At 40.8% G+C, this 22,579-nt stretch overlaps 2 protein-coding genes across 2 annotated transcripts; both read right to left on the reverse strand.

The window, feature by feature from the left end:
• Positions 1-722: 722 nt before the first annotated feature.
• On the reverse strand, positions 723-2,207 carry LOC146890784 (sperm motility kinase-like). The gene has a single exon (XM_085680053.2). The coding sequence runs from the start codon at positions 2,205-2,207 to the stop codon at positions 723-725; it is 1,485 nt and encodes a 494-aa protein (XP_085536179.2).
• Positions 2,208-13,756: 11,549 nt separating this feature from the next.
• On the reverse strand, positions 13,757-15,268 carry LOC148119133 (putative sperm motility kinase W). Its single transcript, XM_087897808.1, has one exon. It carries the CDS (start codon positions 15,266-15,268, stop codon positions 13,757-13,759), a length of 1,512 nt encoding a protein of 503 aa, XP_087753934.1.
• Between the last annotated feature and the right edge of the window lie 7,311 nt (positions 15,269-22,579).

A 22,579-nucleotide genomic window follows, 5' to 3' on the forward strand; every position in this document is an offset into this window, starting at 1 on the left:
CCCTATCAAGTGCCTACTACTATCTATCAAGACCTACTACTATCAAGTGCTTGTAGTTATTCGAATGTAGTGTAGGGACTCCTGTACGGTACATAATACTTAGCCATCCCTGTGTATGGGTGAGATGAAAAGCAGAGAACTATAACAGAGAGAGACACTTACCTTTTGTGAGTATCGTGATCATGATAATCAGGCAGGTTACATAGTAAAGTTTAATAATGAATTTGGTTTATATAAGTGGGCTTCAAATTGATAGGGGTGAGCTATATAGTAGACCCTGACGTGTAAATGTGAGAAAGGAGCTGTTGCTTTGTCGAGAGGGAAGGGAATACCAAGAAAGACCTGAAATATAAGCATATATGTATATGTGAGACTTTGTCTATACACAATATGACACTAAGTAAGTCATGAACCAATGCTATGTGGAGGGCTTGGAGTTTATATCTTGCAGGCCCTGAACCCAGTTGTATGAGTTCATGCATTTCTCTGTGTGTTTGTGTGTGGTTTTGACTTCAGGGGGGAGATGCATAACAGGTGACTTGAGATTGTACTTTTCTCATTTAGAAAAAAAATATTTATTAATCTAACAGAGTTAAAATACAAGGAAAGGGATCAACTTGGTGGCAAAAGCAATTGGGCCCTTCACCAATCACGCCAGCATATCTTTTCTTTGGATCATACAAAAGGATTCAGAGTTCACTCTGGAATGGGTATGACACAGATCAACAGTGCACCGAGTACATGGGAAATTCACTCCTCATCCGTTTCCAGCCCTTGAATGGTCTGGATGTAGAGGTTGTGGATCTAATTTGAGGCTGGTCATTGAGCATATTGGGTTCCATGGATGGTTCCTCTGTCGGGAAGTCAATGTTCAGAAACAATGTGGGTCTTTCATCCAAGGGTGATTCAAATAAGGAGAGATCACCAGGCAAGCTGTCCACAGAATCCATGTTGTCTCCAATGTCCCCAGTACCATGCTTGATAACATTATCCATCAAGACATCTTTTGGGACTGTGTCTTCTGAACAGAGTTTCAGCTCCAGGCAGGAATATTTATTGAGCTTGAAAAGACTTTGACATCTCTTGTGTCTTTGTACTACACACTTTTGTTTAGATTGTCTCTTCCCAGCTTCTCTAATTCCAGAAAGGGCTGGTTCACTGGCTCTTCTTTTCAAAGAGAATAGAGGGTGTTGAGCAACTACATGGCTACTCTTTAAACAGAGATGCTCAGTTTTCTGATAACTGTCCTCAGAGCTCAATTTGCGTTTTAGAATATTAAAAGTTGCTGTTACTTTATTTGGTTGCCTGTATCTTAGGGATGACAAAATCTCTTCCAAGTTATAACCTATGGTGCACATAGTCTCTACAAGCCTTGGAAGGATTTCTTTAGTTGCAGGTGCTGTATGTTTTTTAATGGGACCCAGCCATGGGCTTTGCAGAAGTTGATGTATTGTTATTCTCCTGTTGGTGGGGACCGTGAGTAATTGTGCAATGATGGTGAAACAGGCTTTGGACAAGTTGAAGGGGATGGGATACATTGTGCTGATGATGAGACTGTGCATACCATGTAATGTGTTCTCTGTGTATGGAAATTGTCCTGTGACCACTATATATAGAACGACTCCCAAGCTCCACATGTCAACAGCCAGTCCATCATAAGGTTTCCTTGCCAACATCTCTGGTGCCATATAGAGCAAGGAACCACAGAGTTCTTTCAACATCTGCCCCTCTGCAAGCTGAATTGCCATACCAAAATCACAAAGCTTGACGTTGCCATCTCTGTCAATAAGGATATTCTCCAATTTAATATCACGATGCGCAATGCGTCTTTGGTGGAGAAAGTGCACAGCTGATACAACCTGTTGAAAGATGGGTCTAGCCTCCTGGTCCTTTAAACATCCAACTTCACTGAGGAACATCTGTAGATCCTTTCCAGCCACATATTCCATGATTATATAAGTCCTTGACTGTGTGTCAATGACGTGAAAAAAGCGAATGATGTTACTGTGTTCCAAAGTCTGAAAGATCTTTATTTCAGAGTTGATCTCACCCAGAGAATTGCTTTTTTTACTAAGAATCTTGACAGCAACCTGTGTTTTTGTGGGAATGTGGCAGGCAAGCTTCACCTCCCCGAAAGAACCTACAGCTAGAGGTGTTAAGATCCTAAAATCTTTGTCAGGGATGTCGTCGTCACAGGGACTGGCCATGATGTGTTGTCGCAATCCACCTACTTTTCTTGTTGGCAGACAATGCTAGAAACAAAAATTTGATCAACGTTAAGACGCAGGTCTAGCACTATGAATCCATTATCATCAAATTTTAGATTTCCAATAGATACCTAATGATGCACTTCAAGGACATAGAAATACTTGAAGAGCCCAACCTCAAAGCAATAGACAGTGAATCACAGTAAAGATCAAAGAGGGAATCGCTGAGGTGTCCATGCAAATATAAATACTTACATCAGAGAAATAATGATTTGATTACTTTCAACAATGAACCAAAATACAAATTTTTGCTCAACCTTATCAAGTGATAAGAGATACAAATTAAATTATTGGTAAATAGGGATAATGTTCTAGCCAAATAACAATCAAGAGGATATCTTCTGGATGCTTCAAATATTAAAACCAGGGACATTTGAAAGAATGAGAGGAATGCCTAGACTCCTCCTAGACTTGTGTGAACATTGAAATATGATAAAAGAAAAACCCTTAAACACTTGAGACATACATAGCAAATGTGGCTATTGAGATAAATGATTCCAGCACAGTTTGATTCCAGGCATCTTGGATCCCCCAAATCTCGCAAAAATAAAGAATAAACAACTGACATGAGCTAGAGTCATTAAGGAATGGAACTTAATTAAGGGAAAAAATCCTCTATGATGTACAGCTGTTAGGCATTTTCTCAATTAGTGATTAATGCAGGAGGGTCCAGTCTATTTAAATGGTACTATCCTTGGACTGGTTTTCCTTGGTTCTATACTGAAGGAGACTGAGCAAGCTAGTAAGAGCACCCTTCTATGGCTTCTGCATAATCTCCTGACTCAAAAATCCTGTTCTGTTGATTTCCTACCCTAAGATATGTCAGAGATGAACAGCAGTCTTGAAAGTGTAATATGAATCAACTCTTTCTTCCCCATCATTCATGTTGGTCATGGTGCTGTCCCAGAGCAATAGAAACCCTAACTATGACAAATACCATACCGAGAGAAAATACTTTAGGAAAGAGGAAGCAAAGGAATGTATCTACACAGATAGATGTGGCAGGATCAACCTGAGCTCACAATCAAATGAGCATGGTAACTAAAGTATGAGCTCCTTTACCTCATTAACTTATTGAAAAAATTGAAACAATCGAAAGAATCAGTTCTAGAGAGGTAAGATTTTTCAGCCCTCAGATTTTCAACAACATAGAAAGCCATGGGGCTGAAAATATCTTGTTAGTATAAAGCTTGGTTGTTTTTTGGCTGATGTCATTGCAGTATAAGTTCTCTATTCACCAGTGACTTACTTCCTATAAATTTCACCCCTATGACTTCCAAACTTCCAAGCAATATTAGCTAACTGTCAATAGTACTCAAAATTCTGAGATCTTGTTATGAAAACCACTGTGGTAGTCTGAATGAGACAGGTCTCTACAGTTTGGGGCATTTGAGCACCAGTTTTGGACGCATTTGTTTAATTTCATGTGGTAGAGCCTTGATGACTTAATAGTCAGAGTTCTCTAAACAACAGAGCACCTGACACAATGGTGCAATCAATCTCTCTTCCCACTTGAAATTTATTGGAATGACTTACAGACTGCTGGCCAGCTAGTCCAACAATGGCTGACTATGAACTGAAACTTCAAAAGTCCAGGACTTGTTCAGTTCACAATGTTTTCTCTCTTGTCTGGTCATCAGGATCTGCTGGAATCCCAAAGAAATTGCCTCTTATTTCAGTGAAGGAATGGACTTGCTAACAAGGCAAGGGCAACATAGAAATGAACAAAAGCCTCCTCTTATGTCCTTATATACTCTTCCAGCACTAGGCGTGGCTGAAATTAAGGGTGTGTTTTCTGGCGTCATGAACTGGATTAAAGGCGTGTGTCTTCCCACCAAATCCACTCTTCAAAGGAGTGTCTTTCCCTCCTGGAAATTGAGAACAAACCAATCAAAAATGATCCATTACAGTTCTGCCCTCCATTTTGGGATTGTAGTTCATTCCAGGTGTAGTGATGTTGGCAACCAAAAATAACTCTCACAATGGCAGAATTCCCTCCATTTAATTGACCATGAGATTAAGGAGCCTAGCTTTCATCATATGCTATCTGTGCTTTCTGATTTAATTTGAAAATGTTAGTGGTTCATCTCACTACTCAAACCTTTAAAAAACTACACTGTGTCATACAGCATATTCTTCTGCCCAGTCAGGATTATAATGCAATTAGTCATTGGACTTTATTTTTTTTTCTTTTTATTACTTTCTTCCATTACTTTTATTTTTGGCTGTTTGGGTTTTAAGCTCTATGGCTCCTTTTACTTTGGGCTTTTAAAAGAGGGTTATGTGTGTAACAGCTCTGGTTGTCCTGCAACTCGATTTGTAATTTAGGTTAGCCTTGAACTCACAGAGGGATCTGCATGATTCTGTCTGAAGGATGTTGGGATTAAAGGTGTGAATCACCACCATTTGACAATTTCTGGCTTCTTATGGATGATAAATACCAGATCATTACTGAGTCTCGTCTCAAATATCACACAGAAAGTGTGATCTTATTTTTGTCAGGGCTTTAGGGTGAGGACCATGAAAGTTTTCTTGTAAATTCCAGGCTGCCAGCCACCTCACTTTTCTTGAGGTCTTACTCTATAAGGATTGCCAGGCTCTACCTTTAGGCTTGTAGGTGGAGACAGCACCAATGTCCCACCCTCATCTCCAACCCAAACCCCACCAGGTCAGATTCTCAGGATAGCAGGCAGTGCCGACTGCAATCACAGCACCGCAAAGTTACAAACCAGCTTCTTCGTGTGCTCTAGCAGCTTTTGGGGTAGTTTTAGTGTGTGTGGACTGACAGCATTGGATCTTGTAAAACTTTAAGACAATTCTGAAACCATTTCTGACAATTCTGAACCCTCTCAGCCTTTGTGCCATAGTGCTTCACCTTCTACCCTGGGAACCAAGAACCTAACAGCTGTACATGCACATATGTTTCCAGAAATTGGGGCAAGATAACCTTTAAGATGTTGACTCAGTTCCTGAACAATTACTCATACATGTATGTTTTGATTCAATCCCTGGGAAACGGGGTCAAAATGACTTCTTACCTCATCTGATCTGGCAACAGTTCTCCAGTCAGTTATTGGTAATAGCCCTGTTGAATAACCCAATCATAATAGTCAAAGAACAAACCCCCCCTTGCTTCTGTGGCCTTCTCCTTTAAAAGTAGCCTGTACCAGCTATTCGAGGTCTCTCAGCTTACTGAATGCTGAGGGAGCCTGTAATGACAGAAATTAATAAAATCTTCATGCTTTTACACCAGCTGTGATGTGAGGGGTTGTCTCTGGGGGCAACACCTCCTCAGTGTTTGAACTCCAGGGTCCAACAATCTAAGCCCTGATGGCATTAGAGTTTGTCAGTGTGCTTGGGTCTCCACCAGTCATGCGGGGCTTCTGAAAATTTCTTTGTTTCACATTCATTTCAGTTTCCTCATTGAATATTCTCTGGTTTTGGTTTTATCCATTTTTAGGTGGTTACTCTTTTGTTTCATATCTAGTTATTGAGTTTTATATATTGAGAATACTATCCCACTACTGGATATGTAGTTATTGAAAGAGTTGTCCTGATCTGTAGGCAGCCTCTTTTTCTGAATGGTGATCAATGTTGATGTGCCTCTTATGGACTAGTATCTGACATTATTTATAATGCCTCCTTGTATTTTCACCACAAAAAAAACAATCAATCCTCTCTTATCAAACCCAGCAGTAGTTTTAGTGTTTTTTTCTTTTTTCTTAACTTCTACACCACAAAGGAGTCAGGTTATTTATCATGTCTGTGATCAAGGCTCATTTAAGAATGAATTTTCGTCAGGTGGTGGTGGCACATGCCTTTAATCCCAACACTCAGGAAGCAGAGGCCAGAGGAACTTTGTTAGTGCCTGGCAACTCTAGTCTACATGAACTAATTCCTTGGCAGACTCCAAAGATACAGAGAAACCTTGTCTCAAAACAGAAAGAAGCAAGCAAACAAACATTCAAAGAAATTGTTCTAGGAAGGAAGAATTTTCTGCACTCAGATTTTCTATAGACATAGTAAGGTATGAGGCTGGAGATATCTTGCTCCTTATAGAGCTGGGTTGTTTATAGCGCTGGTTTGTTTTGTGGCGGGGGACATTGCCTTTGAAATTCTCTATTCTGCAGTGATAGGATAGTTTCACCCCTATGACTTCCAAAACTGTCCAAGCAGCACTAACTAATGGTCACTAGTGCTCAAAATCCTGAGATAGTGCTTAGAAAAAAACTGTGGTTGATTTAATGAGACAGGTCCCTATTGTATTGAGCATTTGTGTGCCAGCTTTGGCCTGTTTGGGTAAATTCATGTGGTAGAGCCTTGTTGACTAATTATACAGAATTCTCTATAGCATCAGAGTGCCTTATACAATGACACAATCAATTTCCCTCCCCCTTGGAATTTAATGGAACGATTTACAGGCTGCTGTCCAGCTAATCCAACAATAGCTACCTATGAACTGAAAGTTCAAAAATCCAGGAGTTTCTCAGTCAACAAGGCTATAGTTTCTGTCTGGTCTTCAGTATCTGCTAAAATCCAAAAGAATTTGACTCTCATTCCAGTGTAGAAATGGACTTGCTAACAAGGCAAGGGAAAGAGAGAAATGAGCAAAAGCCTCCTTTTATGAATTTACATAGTCTTCCACACAAGTCGTGATCAAAATTAAAGGTGTGTCTTCTAGCATCATGAACTGGATAAAAGGTATGTGTCTTACCACCATTTTTAATCATCAAAGAAGTATCTTTCCCTCATTGAGATTCAGAATGAACTAATCAAAAATGATCTATTATGCCCTCTATTTCTGGATAGTAGTTCATTCCAGATGTAGTCAAGTTGACAACCAAAAATAGCCATCATGATGGCAGTATTCCCTCAGCGGGATTGTCCTTGAGATTAAGGAGCCTACCCTTCATCAAGCTCCTTCTGCTTTCTGATTTAATATGAAGATATTCATGGTTCATCTCCACACTCAGGCCTTAAACACATAAGAAAACTGCAGTGTCTCTCACAGCATATTCTTCTGTCCAGTCAGTTTTACAATGCAATTAGTCCTTGTCTTCTTCTTCTTTTTCTTTTTCCTCTTCTTCTTCTTCTTCTTCTTCTTCTTCTTCTTCTTCTTCTTCTTCTTCTTCTTCTTCTTCTTCTTCTTCTTCTTCTTCTTCTTCCTCCTCCTCCTCCTCCTCCCCCTCCTCCTTCTTCTTCTTCCTCTTCTGCTTCTGCTTCTATTACCTCTCTCTCTCTCTCTCTCTCTCTCTCTCTCTCTCTCTCTCTCTCTTCTTTTTGGCTTGATGGATCTTTGTTTTTTGACTTTTTGACTTTTGAGAGAAGGTTTATGTATGTAACAGCTCTGATTGACCTGGAACTCAAATTGGAAACCAGGGTAGCCTTGAACTTACAATCTGTTCTAATGACTCTGTCTTAAGAATGTTGAGACTGAATGTGTGAATCACCACCATTTGGCAGTTTCTGATTTCATGTGTACAATAAATACCACATCATCATTTGGGATAATCTCAGACAACCTGCTGTTTTCCAGAGAAAGGTTGATTCTATTGTTGACAGCTTTGGGTCGGGGCCATGAAACTTTCCCTGTGAATTCCAGGCTGCAAGCTACCACTCTTCCCTTGATGTCTTCCTCTATAAGATTTACCAGGCTCTACGTTTATGCTTGTTCTGCAGACAGCACCACTGTCCTACCCCCACCCATAACCAAACCCACTATGTGAATCTCCCAAAAAAGCAAGTAGTGATGACTGCAACCACAGCACCTCCAAGTGAGAAGCTTCCTGGTGGACCAAAGTCCCTTATTTACGGATAACAACTGCTTCTCAGGACCAGCTCCTCCATGTGCTCCAGCAACTTGTAGATGGAGTAGTTGTCGGGGTGTGTGGACTGAAAAACCAGATCTAATCCCTGATGGCACCTGAGTGGGTCAGCCTGCTTGAGGCTTCTACCAGTCATGCAGGGCTTCAGAAAATTTGTTTATTTCACATTCATTGCAGGTTCTTCTTAAAAAATTCTGTTTATGTTTTCCCCCATTTTTAGGTGGGTTATTTTTTTATATTAGTTATTCAATTTGTATTTATTGTGAATATTATCACTCTATCGGATATGTAGTTATTGAAAATCTTGTCCTGATCTGTAGGCTGCCTCTTTGTCTCAGTGGTGGTGTCTGTTGATGTGCAGACACTTTTCAATGTCACAAGTTCCAGTTTATTAACTGTTGATCTTAGTATGTGTGCTAATGGTGTTCTGTTCAATAAGTTTTCCTACACTATTTCCAAGACTATTCTTTATGTTCTCTTCTATCAGAATCTGTATATCTGTTTTTTATGATGAAATCCTTGATCTATTGGGGTTTAGGATTTATGCAGGTTAATCAATATGAGTCTATTTGGATTTTTCTACATTCAGCCATCCAGTTTAACCAGCACCATTTGTTGATGTTTCTGTCTACTTTCCAGTATGAGGCTCTGTTTTGTTTTTTTTTTTTGTTTTTTTTTGACAAAAATCTGGTTCCCGAAACATATAACAGTGACTCCAATATACAAAGAAAGGGCTCAGCTTCAGGCTGTACCATTATGGATTAGTATGTGACATTATTTATAATGCCTCTTTGTATTTTCACCACAAGAAACCAATCACTATTCTCTTCTCAAACCCAGCAGTGCTTTTAATTTTTTTTAAAAATTTTTCTCACCTTCTACACCACAAAGGAAGCCTGGTTATTTTTATCATGACTGTAATCAAGTCCCAGTTAAGAATCAATTCCAGTCAAGTGGTGATGGCACACACCTTTAATCCCAGCACTCAGGAGGCAGAGGCAGGAGAAACTTTTTGCTTGGCAGGCAACTCTAGTCTTCATGAACAAATTTCTGGGCAGGTTCCAAAGCTATGGAGAAATCCTGTCTCAAAACACAAACAAGCAAGCATAGAAACAATCAAAAGAATCAGTTCTAGAAAGGAAGGGTTTTTCAGCACTCAGATTTTCAATGACATAGAAAACCATAGGGATCACATTATCTTATTATAGAGCTGGGTTGTTTTGTGGCTTGTGACATTGCTTGCATGGTTATGGATATTTGTACCAGCATGCCAGAGAACTAGAAATGTATCTATATATGAGTGTGTGTGTGTGTATGTGTTTGTGTGTGTATGTGTTTGTGTGTGTTGTGTGTGTCTACAGAATTCTCTACCTTCCAAGACCTGATCTGTTTGTCAGGTTTTCATTTGTGGTACTTTGAAGTATTTGCCAACTATATACTAATAGGAAAGGCATTTGCAGATGTGGCTTCGGTGGAGTAGTTATGGCCTTGTTGGATGAAGTATGCCACTGTGGAAGTAGGCCTTGACCTCTCATATATGCACAAACCTTGGTTCGAGTTTCAGTTCACTTCCTATTTCCAAGAATTAACATGTATGTAGAATGTCTGTCAACACAATACTGTGTTGCAACATCATGACAAAGGACTAAGCATGTGAGAATATAAGCCACCAAATCAAATGATTTCCTTTACTAGAGTTACAATTATTATGATATTTTAATTATCATGATATTTCTTTACAGCAACAGAACCATAACTAATATGGAAGATGATGCCAAGAACTGGAGTCTTGCTGTGGTAGGTGAGATCATGTTTCTGATGAAAGAATATGGACTTAGGTACTGTGGATTAGAAAAGCAGTTCAAAGGTTTATGTGCTCATGGTTAGGGCACACAATTAAGAGAAAAGAAGACAGTGGTGCTGAGTGGGATTTGAACTGTGTGTGACTTCACTGAGAGGTTTCAGAGGAGAATAACATTAGTATGTGCCCTGGAGATTCTTGTGATATTTTCAGGAAGAATGCATCTGGGTTTTGCCCTTTTCTGAAGAGTCTCTCTATGTCTAAGTTGTGGAGTTTTGAATTCCATGAAAAAAGAAAAAAGAGACCACTAGTATAGTCTCTGTCAAGCTGTTGTTAGTAGTGAATTTAAGTAGTATTTATAATAAAAAGTGGCAAACTGAGCATTTAAAAAATGAAAGAAGTAGAAAATTCAAGTCAAAAAGGAGCACCAGGAAGTGGAATGGAATTAAATCCTGTGTTAAAGGAAAAAAACACACTAGGAAATGAAATAAAGGCAGTGGTGACCTCAGGGCAAGGTCAACCTAGTTAAGTTAACAACTAGTGAAAAAGAATTAAAGAAAAGCTTAGCACCGGGTATTGTGGTACATGCCTTTAATCCCAACTCTAGTAAATTATAGGCCGATGGATCTCTGAGATTTAGGGAAGCACAGTATGCACAGCAAATTCCTTAGGAGTCAAGCAAAGTTACTATAGTAGACAAAGAGAAACAGAAAATTGGTGAAGGTGTAATTCTACCAGGAACTATGATCCAGCTAGTAACTGAACCTTTCAGCCTTAGCTACACGGTTCTTACATTAGAGTCAAAAGTAGAAGAATGGCGTTTTAGTATCTCTCCTTCTATCTAAGAAAAGCAGTTGAGCTCAGGCATTTGTCAAGAGTGACCCTCAATAGAAGGCTATAGGGAAATTGTGTGAAGGTGTGATCTTGAAGCCTGTATTGCCTAGAGTACACCAAGATTTTGTGGATGCCAGAACCATTGGTTATCTGCCAAGGGCAGCTGCTTCTCTGGTGTAGCACCAGCCTCAGTGGAAATAGTATGTTGACAGGTAAAGCACTAGGGATAAATTATGGTTCCACAATCAGTGGCCCAATCTGCAAGACTCTCAATAACTTTCAGGGGTTCTAATTTAGGTTTTTGCAGATTCCCTTGCTATCAGTCCAGAGTCAGTATCTCTCACTATCTCAGATCAGCTATTCCTGTGGGGATCACTATCATGGTTTTGATCCCTATGCTCATTCACTCTGTCTTTTTGGCCCATTCCTTTAATTGTGGTAACTTTTTTATTTTTTATTGCTTTATAAATAATACCATTCAAAATTTCCACTTCCTCCTCTCCTCTCAATTCAATCAAGCTCCTCCACTTGTGCTACCCGTATCCCCCTTCAGTCCTAAGAGAGAGCAGGGTACAACCCTGCCCTGTGGGAAGTCCAAGGACCTCCCCCCTCCATTCAGGCTTAGGAAAGTGTGCATCCAAATAGAGTAGGTTCCCAAAAACGCCAGTACATGAAGTAGAGACAAATCCCAGTGCCGTTATCATTGGCTTCTCAGTCTGCCCCAATTGTCAGCCGCTTTCAGAGGGTCCAGTTTGATCCCATGCTAGTTCAATTCCTGTCCAGCTGGCTTTGGTGAGTTCCCATTAGATCAAGCACACTGTCTCAGTGGGTAGACCAACCCCTCGCATTCCTGACTTCCTTGCTCATATTCTCTCTCTTTCTTCTCTTAAACTGGACCTTGGAGTTCAGTCCAGTGCTCTGATGTCGGTCTCTGTCTCTATCTCCACCTGTTGCTGCACAAAGGTTTTATGGTGATATTCAGGATATTCATCAGTCTGACTATAAGACAAGGCCAGTTCAGGCACCCTCTCCTCCACTGTCCAGGGTCCTAGCTGGGGTCATCGTCGTGGACACGTGGGAAGCCTTCTAAAGCCAGACCTCTTGCCAACCCCAAATTGGCGCCTTAATTAAGATATCTTCTTTCCTGCTCCCATATCCATCCTTCCTCCATGTCAACCATCCCACTCCCCCAAGCTCTCCCCAAACCTCCCTTTCTCCCTTCTCTCTCTCCCTCTCCTCTTCCACTATACCACCACCCCATGCCCATGCTCCCAACTTTTGCCTGGCAATCTAGTCTGTTTCCAACTTCCATGAGGATCTATATATGTTTCTCCTTGGGTTCACATTATTACTTAGATTGATAGAGCATTGGAGAATGGGTGAGGCAGGAAATGGGAAGGAAATGGGAACTGGCAGCTATGTGAAATGAAAAAGATCATATTTTAAAAATCATTTAAAATGGAAAAAAGAAAGTATGTTGCAGGCAGTGAAGCTGAAAGGAGTTGGACATCTGAAGAGCTTTTTGGCATCAGACTTACAAATGCAGAGTTTGGAGTAATCACTGGTGTTTTTGGTCTAGCACTGCTTTGGTCTAGTATCTCCTCACTATGTTCTCTTCCCTACTTTTTGAACAGTAGTGCATATCTCCAGCCATTATAACTTGAAAGTGTTGAAAATGGCTTTTGATTGTTAATTTTATAGCAGAGTATAATTAAGAGATTGTATGAACCTACTCAGAGGAGACATTCAACTTTGAGTTCAAACATTGTTGAGACTGTGGTATATAATGGGCGAATTTGAAGCTGCATAAAAAGAAATTTGCATTATAATATTGATACAAATTTATAGAGTACAGGGATGAAAGGTGATAGCTTGAACGTAACCAGCATTTATAGAATACTATGGTGTGGCATTACTAGGAAGTGTGCCTTTATTGGAAAACTGTGCCCTGTTTTAGGACGTGTGTCACTATGGAGGTGAGTGTTGAGGTGGCATAAGGACTCAGGCCATGTGCAGTGTACTACACCACTTCCCATTATCTGTAGGATGAAAATTTACATCCTCATCCACTCTCAGCTCTTCATCAGCACCATGTCTTATTACATGCCACCATGGCTGGGCAGGATGATCCTAGACAGAACCTCTGAAGCTTTAATTAGCGATCGAGCTAAATATTTTCCTTTGTAAGTGGTCAATGTGTACTCCACAACAATAGAAACTCTAACAGCACACTGTGTGCTAATGAACACCAGTTTATGTGTGTTTTTGTTATAGGAAAGTTTATACCTAGCAAGAGCTAAACCCATTCTATATGAGAGCACCATGACTGTTTTGGAGAGAATGCACAGGAGTAATTGCTCCTATTTTGTCATGTGCTGGTAGTTACTCGAATGTATGGTAGGAACTTCTGTGTCATACGTTAGTTATCCATCCCTGTGTATGGGTGAGCTGAAAGGAAGAGAAATATAACAGAAAGAGACACTTGACTTTTATGAATATCGTGACCATGATAATCAGGCAGGGGGATACATAGAAAAATTTAATAATGAATTGGGTTTATATAAGTGGGCTTGAAGTTGATAGAGGTGAGTTATATAGTACACCCTGATGTGTAGATATGAGAAATGGGCTGGTGCTTTGTCTGGAGGGCAGGGAATAGCAAGGAAGACCTGAAACAAAGACATGTATGCGGTGAGACTTTGACCTTACACAATATGATACAGAATAAGTCATGAACCAATGCTATGTGGAGGGCTGGGAGTTTATATTTGTATACCTTGCAGGCCCTGACAACCAGTTGTATGTGTTCATGCATTTCTCTGTGTGTTTGTGTGTGGTTTTGACTTCAGGGGAGAGATGGATAACAAATGACATATGAGATTGTACTTGTGTCATTTACAAAAATATATTTACTAATATAACATAGTTAAAATACAATGGAAAAGAACATCTTGGTGACCAAAGAAATTAGACCCCTTTTGGATTACACTACCATCTCTTTCTTTGTAGCTTACACAAAGCTACAAAATTCACTCTGGAACAGGCATGACACAGATCAACAGTGCACCGAGTACATGGGAAATTCGCTTCCTCATCCGTTTCCAACCCTTGAATGCCCTGGATGAAGAGGTTGTAGATCCAATCTGTGGCTGGTAGTAGGGCATATTGGGTTCCATGAATGGTTTCTCTGTCGAGAAGTCCATGTTAAGAAACAATGAGGGTCTTCCATCCAAGAGTGATTCACATAAGGAGAGATCACCAGGTGAACTGTCCAGAGAATCCATGCTGTCTCCAATATCCCCAGTAGCACACTTGATAACATTAGCCATCAGGACACCTCCTTCTGGGTCTGTGTCTTCTGAACAGGGCTTCAACCCCAGGCAGGGGTATTTGTTGAGTTTGATAAGACTTTGGCATCTCTTGCGTCTTCCTTCTACACCCTCTTTAGATTGTCTTGTCCCAGCTTCTCTAATTGTTGGAAGGGCTGGTTCACTGGCTCTTCTCTTCAAAGGGAAAAGGGGGTGATGAGCACCTATGTGGCTGCTCCTTAAAGAGGGATGCTCAGTTTGCTGATAACTGTCCTCACAGCTCAATTTGTGTTTTAGAATATTAAAAGTGGCTGATATATTATTTGGTTGCCTGTGTCTTATCGATGAAAAAATCTCTTCCAAGGCATAACCCATGGTGCACATAGTCTCTACAAGTCTTGGAAGGATATCTTTACTTGTAGGGGCTGTATGTTTTATAATGGAACCCAGCCATGGTCTTTTCACAAGTTGACATATTGTTATTCTCCTGTTGGTGGGGACCGTGAGTAATTGTTCAATGATGATGAAACAGGGTTTTGACAAGTCAGAGGGAATGGGATACATTGTGTTGGTGATGAGCCTGTACATACCACGTAATGTGTTTTCTGTGTATGGAAATTGTCCTGTGACCAGTACATATAGGAGGACTCCCAAGCTCCACATGTCAACAGCCAGCCCATCATAAGGTTCCCTTGCCAAGATCTCTGGAGCCATATAGAGCAACGAACCACAGACTTTCTTCAACATCTGCCCCTCTGCGAGCTGAATTGCCAAACCAAAATCACAAAGCTTCACTTTCCCATATCCGTCAATAAGGATATTCTCCAATTTAATATCACGATGTGCAATGCATCTTTGGTGGAGAAAGTGCACCGCTGAGACAACCTGTTGGAAGATGGGTCTAGCCTCCTGTTCCTTTAGATGTCTGACCTCACTGATAAACACCTTCAGGTCTTTTCCTGCCACATACTCCATGACTATATAAGTCCTTGACCATGTGTCAATGATGTGAAAAAATTTAATGATGTTACTGTGTTCCAAAGACTGAAGGATCTTTGCTTCAGAGTTGATCTCACCCAGAATATTGCTTTTTTTCCTCAGGATCTTGACAGCAACTGTTGTTTTTGTGGGAATGTGGCAGGCAAGCTTCACCTCCCCGAAAGAACCTGCAGCTAGAGGTGTTAGGATCCTAAAATCTTTTTGAAGGATGTTCGGGTCTGAGGAGACAGCCATGATGTGTCCGTTCAGTTTCACCAGCTTTTCTTGTTGGCAGGCAATGCTAAAACAGAAATTTAATCAATCTTAAGATGAAGGTTTAGCACTCTGAAATCATGGTCATCAAATCTTAGATACACCATACAAACCTAATGATGCACTTCAGGGACATAGAAATACTAGGAGAGCCCCACAGTAGATAAGGAATCACAGTAGAGATCAAAGAGGGATTCACTGATCAGTTCATGCAAATCCAAATACTTAGATAAGAGAAATAAAGATTTGGTTATTTTCAACAATGAATCAAACTGGAAATCCTTGGCCAACCCTATCAAGTAATAAAGATACAAACTGAATTGTGGTAGAAAGATGTAATGTCCTACCCAAATTACAGTCCCTTGGATCTTGTCTGGATCTGTCAATATTAAAACCTAAGTAATTTCAAAGATTGAAAGGAATTCCTAGACTCGTGTGAACATTGAAATAAGGTAAAAGGACAACACTTAAACACATGAGACACATTGGCTTTGCACAAAAATGACTCTAGGTCAGGCAGATTCCAGGCATCTTGGATTCTCCACATCTCTCAAAACTTAAGAATAAACAATTGACATAAGCTAGAGACATCAGAGAGGAAGAAAATTGGTTGAGGAAATCCCTCTCTGAGGTACAGCTGCTATACATTTTCTCAATTAGTGATTACTGTGGGAGGGTCCAGTCCACTTAAATAAAACCCAAAAAACCATTTCAAGGATACTACCATTTGTTATATTTCTATACTAAAGCAGAGTGAGCAAGCTAGTAAGCAGCACCCTTCTATGGCCTCTACATCACCTCCTGCATCAAGAATCCTGTTCTGTTTGAGTTTCTGTCCTAAGTTTCATCAGAGATGAACAGCAGTAATGGAAGTGTAAGATAAATAAACCCTTTCCTCCCCACTACTCATGTTGTTCGTGGTGTTTTGATAAAGGAATAGAAACCCTAACTATGCCAAACACCTTAGTGAGCGAAAATGCTTTAAGAAAGAGGACATAAAGGAAGGTATCTACACTGTTGCTTATGGCAGGATTACCCTGAACCCACGACCAAATGAGCACAGTAAATAAAGTCCAAACTCCTTTACCTCATTAACTTATTGAGAACAGTATTAATGAGAGTTCTTGATGCATCATATTCATATCAGAATTCCACTCAAGACCTATTCATTATGCCTGGCAATGAAGGCTGACTGAGAAGCCAAGGACAATGGCACTTGGTTTTGATTCTATTGCATGGACTGACTCTGTGGGAGCCTGGTTTCTTTGGATGCTCACTTTTATAGACCGGGATGGAGGGGGTAGGACCTTGGACTTTGCAAGGGGCAGGGAACAATAACTGCTCTTAAGACTATAGAGGGAGGGTAGGCGGGGAAGAGGAGGAAAAAAGGAGGCGGGGAAGAGGTGAAAATTTTTAATAAATAAATAAATAAATGATAAAATTGCTAAGTCAACCACAAAAAAATACCTATTCATTCACAATCAAAATGACCTCACTGTGGACCCAGAAGAGAATTCAAATTAAACAAATCAAACCTTAGCAGAGCAGGTATGTAAACTGTCGTGACAGTACCACACTAATCACAGTGAGTACGGAACCATTGTGTTATAATGAATGTAGCTACAACTAGATATAATTTTGCAGAAAACAAAGCAGTTCAATGTACAGAAATTAGAAAAATTTTGTGTTGCTTGGGTCATGAGGAAGAAGGGGCCTGAGGTTTTGTAAAAGTCATAGGATCAGTCACAAAGACAAATTGGATGGAGTTAAACAGTTCATTAAATATGGTCAAAGTACAGTACAAGCATGCATGGAAAGTTATAATCAAATTTGTTATGTGTGGTATATCAATTATCATATTTTAACAGTACAAAATAATCAAAAGAAAAATAAAGGATTAAATTTCAAAACAGATATTTAGGTAATATTCAGTTAAGAAAGGGACAATAGATTCACAAATTAAACCCTAAAAGAAACAAAAAATTATAAATATAAATATAAACACCAAACAAAAATCACAGAAAGCTAAACCAATCCATTGGGAATGAACATCTATATGTTTAGGTCCCATAGAATAACGAACTCCAAATCTATCAGGACCACTGTTACATCCCAACTGTTGTGTAAGCATCTAACAGTGACTCCAATGTACAAAGAAATGGCACAGATGCAGGTTGTGACCCTTATGGACCAGTATCTGCTATTATTTATAATGCCTCTTTGTAATTCACCACTAGAAACCAATCAATCTTGTCTTCTCAAATCCGGAATTGCCTTCGTTTTCTAAGCTTTTATACCATAACAGAGCCCTGGTTATTTTTAGCATGACTGTAATCAAGACCCAGTTAAGAATCAATTCTAGTCAGGTGATGGTGGCACAGGCCTTTAATCCCAGCACTCAGGAGGCAAAGGCAGGAGGAACATTGTGGGTCTAGGCAACTCTAGTCTACAAGGAGTAATTCCTAGACAGGCTCCAAAGATACGGAGATATCCTGTCTCAAAACACGAACAATCAAGTAAATAAACAATTAAAAGAATCAGTTCTAGGAATGAATGGTTTTTCAGCACTCAGAATTTCAACAACATAGAAAGCCATGGTGCTAGAAATGTCTTGTTATGTGGCTGGTGACATTACATTAGGAATTATTCACCAATGGCTTACTTCCTATAAATTTTGGGCTCTATGACTTCCAAAGCTTTCCAATCACCACTAGCAAATTATCACTTAGTGCTCAAAGACCTGAGATACTGCTAAGAACACCACTGTGGTAGTTTTAATGAGACAGGTTCCTACAGTATTGGGCATTTGACCACCAGTTTTGGGCCCATTTGGGTAATTTCATGTGGTAGAGCCTTGTTGCCTTATTAGTCAGAGTTTGTTAAACAACAGAGCACCATATACAACAGTAACATCAACCTCTCTCCCCCTCGGAATTTATTGGAATCACTTACAGGCTGCTGTCCAGGTAATCTGACAATGCCTGGCTATGAACTGAAACTTCAAAAATTTCAGAAGTTGCTCAGTCCAGAGTGCTTTCTCTCTTGGCTGGTCTTCAGTATCTTCTGGAATCCCAAATAAGTTGGCTCTTGTTCCCATGAAAGAATGGAGATGCTAGCAAGGTAAGGGCCAGGGAGAAATGAGCAAAAGCAGCCTCGTCTTAGGTGTTTATATAGTCTTCCAGCACAAGGCGTGGCCAAAATTAAAGGTGTGTCTTCTGGTGCCATGAACTGGATTAAAGGATTATCTTCCCACCAAATCCACTCTTCAAAGGAGTGTCTTTCCCTCGTTGAGATTCAGAACAAACCAATCAAAAATGATGTATTACTGGTGTGCCCTTCTTTTCTGGATTGCTGTTCACTCCAGATGTAGTCAAGTTGACAACCAAAAGTAACCATCTCAATGGCAGAATTCCTTCAGTGGCATTGACCTTGAGAGTAAGGAGCCTAGCCTTCATCATTTGTTGTCTCTGGTTTCTGATTTAATTAGAGGTGTTAGTGGTTCAGCTTCTCACTCAAGCCTTTAGAAAACTGCCATGTCTCACACAACCTGTTCTTCTCCCAGTCAGTCTTACAATGCAATTAGTCATTTGATTTTATCTTTTCTTTCCTTTCTTTCTTCCAGATCTTTTTTTGGCTCTTCAGATTTTTTACTTTATGACTTTGGAGAGATTTTTTGTGTATCAGCTGTGATTGTCCTGAAACTCAATTTGTAAGCCAGGTTAGCCTTGAACTCACAGTCAGATGTGGATGACACTGCCTGAGGAATGCTGGGATAAAGGTTGTAGTCTCTACCATCTGAACTTTTTTGCTTTCTTATAGATGATAAATACCAGATCATCACTGGGACTCATCCCAGATAAACCGCTGTTGCCCACAGAAAGTGTGATTCTATTATTGACAGGGCTTTGGGGAAGTTTGAGAGTTGGGTGGTTTGAGAGTTGGGTGGTTTGATAGTGGGTGGTTTGAGGGTTGGGTAGTTGAGAGCTGGGTGTTTTCCAAATATGTAGTCCCAGGTCAGTGGGAAAAACAGACCCCTTGGTGGAACCGCTAGCTAGAAGGCTTTTGAGCCCAATAACCCTCTCCAACACAATCATCTGAATCAGACCAAATGAAAGCAAAATAAAAAAAAATCCCAGGTGCATTATTGACAGCATTCCTGGGTGACCCACAAGGTCCTAAGAGAGTATTTGGGGATCTAAGGCCTTCAAACTTCTTGTATTGTTGGACCTTAAGCCTGACCAAGGAGAAGGTTGCCCCAAGAGACACTCTCAGTGCGGTTGATGCAATAGCAAGAGGAATTTTTCTTCTGCTGCCTCGGCAGAGATCCCTCAGACTGGAGAGTTGAAGGACCCCTGCTTTGTCTATTACAGGCCCTTTTATTTTTTATTATTACAAATTTTCACCTCCTTCTCTCCTCCCTTTTTACTACCCTTCCCCACCCTCCCTCTCCAATCCAAAGAGCAGTCAGGGTTCCCTGACCTGTGGGAAGTACAAAGTCCTCCCCTTCCATTAGGTCTAGGAAGGTGAGCTTCCAAATAGACTAGGTTCCCACAAAGCCAGTACTTGCTGTAGAATCAAATCCCAGTCCCATTGTCTTTGGCTTCTCAGTCAGCCCCCATTGTCATTCACATTCAGAGTGTCAGGTTTAATCACCTGCTCCATCAGTCCCAGTCCAGCTGGCCTTGGTGAGTTCCCATTACCTCAGCCCCACCTTCACATTGGATGGGTCCTGATTTCCTTGCTCCTGTTCTCTGTTCTCCCCCTCATTTGGACCTTGGGAGCTCAGTCCAGTGCTCCAATGTGAGTCTCTGTCTCTCTCTCCATCCATCGCCAGATGAAGGTTCTATGGTGATATGCAAGATATTCATCACTGTGGCTATAGGATACAGCCAGTTCAGGTGCCCTCTCCTCAGCTGTTCAAGGAACAAGCTGGGGACATCTCCTTGGACACCTGTGAACCCCTCTAGAGTTCAGTCTCCTGCCAACCCTAAAATGGCTCCCTTAATTAAAATCTATACTTCCCTGCTACCATATCCACTCCTCCTCAATACCAACTGTCCCTTTCCCCCAAACTCTCCCCATCCTCCCCTTCTCACATCTGTCTCCCTATCTCCCCTTACCCCCACCCCATCCCCACCCCCTAGCTCTTAAATTTTGCCTGGCAATCTTGTCTACTTCCAATATCCAGGAGGTTAACTACATGTTTTTCTAGGATCATGAATTATATGCTCAATGTCCTTTATTTATGGCTAGAATCCACTAATGAGTAAGTACATACCATATTCCTCTTTTTGGTCTGGTTTACCTCACTCAGTAAAGTGTTTTCTATTTCCATCCATTTGTATGCAAAATTCAAGATGTCATTGTTTTTTACCACTGAGTAGTACTCTAATGTGTATATATTCCACACTTTACCCATTCTTCCATTGAGGGGCATCTAGGTTCTTTCCAGGTTCTGGCTATCACAAACAATGCTGCTATGAACATAGTTGAACGAATGCTTTTGTAATATGATAGGGCATCTCTTGGGTGTATTCCCAGGAGTGGTATTGCTGGATCTTGGGGTAGGTTGATCCCGAATTTCCTGAGAAAATGCCACACTCATTTCCAAAGTGGTTGCACAAGTTTCCAAATGTATATATATACCGTATATATTTGTAAAAGAGGGGAAGAGAAGGGAGAAAAGAAAGACTGGAGAGAGCTTGGGGGAGTGAGAGGGTGGAGATGGAGGAAGGGTGGATATAGGAGCAGGGAAGAAGGTATCTACATTAAGGGAGCCATTTAGGGGTTGGCAAGAGACTGCTCTAGAGGGAATCCCAGGTGTCCACAGGGATATTGCCAACTAGGTCCTGGGGCAGCAGAGGAGAGGGTGCCTAAACTGTCCTTGCCCCACTACCACACTGATGATTATCTTGAATATCACCATAGAATCTTCGTCTGGCAAGTGATGGAGATGGAGACAATAGACCCTTATGAGAGCAATGGACTTAGTTCCCCATGTCCAGTTGAAGAGCAGAAAGTGGGAGAAGTGCTAGGAAGTCAGCATCTTGAGAGGTTGGTCCACCCACCGAGACAGTGTGCCTGAGCCAATGGGAACTCACCAAAGCCAGCTAGGTTGTGACTGAAAAAGCATGGGATCAAACCAGACCCTCTGAATGTGGCTGACAATTGGGGAGGACTAAGAAGTCAATGATAATGTCACTGGAATTTGTCTCTACTTCATGTACTTACTTTTTGGGATTCTGGACTATTTGGAAGCATACCTTTTTATGCCTGGCTGTAGGGGTGAGGGCCGTGGAATTCACACAGGGCAGGGTTCCCTCCCCTCTCTTAAGAAGGGAGAGGGAGAGAGGCAAGTGCATGCATGGGGTAGCAAAAGAAGAATGGGAGGAGGGGGGAAAGTTTAAATTTTTGAATGGAAAAAAAATGTATCTATTTATTTTATTGCTGTCCTTTTACCATAAACTGTCTGGTAATTTTCTACCTCTAGTTCCTACCCCACCTGCCACTGAAGAGGTTAGCCCTAACTGCCATTGTGGAATTTGGTTAATATATTTAATTTCTTCCAGCAGAATTTGGAGAATCTGCTTGCAGTCTTGGCATACCATCCCTGATGATGTCTCATAAAGTCTAAAATCTCAGAAGTACAAAAATGTAATAACTTTGCTGGTGTTTTCAAAGGACAAAATTGTCCAAAATTCTTAAGATATTCTAGATGGGCTCACAGTAGCCCCAATCTATTACATGTTTTCCATTGACATCTGTGTTATTCCTTTGTTATGGTCCCTTTAAGGGCTAATCACTTCCAGTTCCATCCACTCTGACCTCGTCGCCATCTTGGCTTCCTCTCTTCTGTCTGTCTCTGTGTATACACGTGTCTTTGTCCGTGTCCTTGTCTCTCTCTCTGTTTGTTTTTATGTCTCTCTGTTTTCCTCTTCTTTAAGTAATATATGTCTCCCTCTTTTCTAAATAATAAATGTTTAGCTTTATATATAGCCTTATGTGCATTTACTCTGTCGTACACCGCATCCAGTCTCCTGACTCTGCCACTCGCCCAGGGACCCTGTATTGCTCTGGCGGCAGCCTCTGCCTGGCTTGCAGGCCGCTTGGGGCATCCCAACCTATCTGATTTTTAAAGAACAATAATCTGTGCTTGAAATGCAGAGTGAGGAACCCAAAATCGGCTTCCATACCCTTTCATAGCACTTTAATCAGTGGAAAGTCAGCAGTATAACCTTCCCATGAAGCTTTGGGTAGAGGTGGAAATACTCATGGGCCTGCCTATCTTTACTG

Source organism: Myodes glareolus, chromosome 18 (assembly GCF_982192425.1).
Source record: "Myodes glareolus chromosome 18, mMyoGla1.1, whole genome shotgun sequence".
Classification (NCBI taxonomy): Eukaryota; Metazoa; Chordata; class Mammalia; order Rodentia; family Cricetidae; genus Myodes; species Myodes glareolus.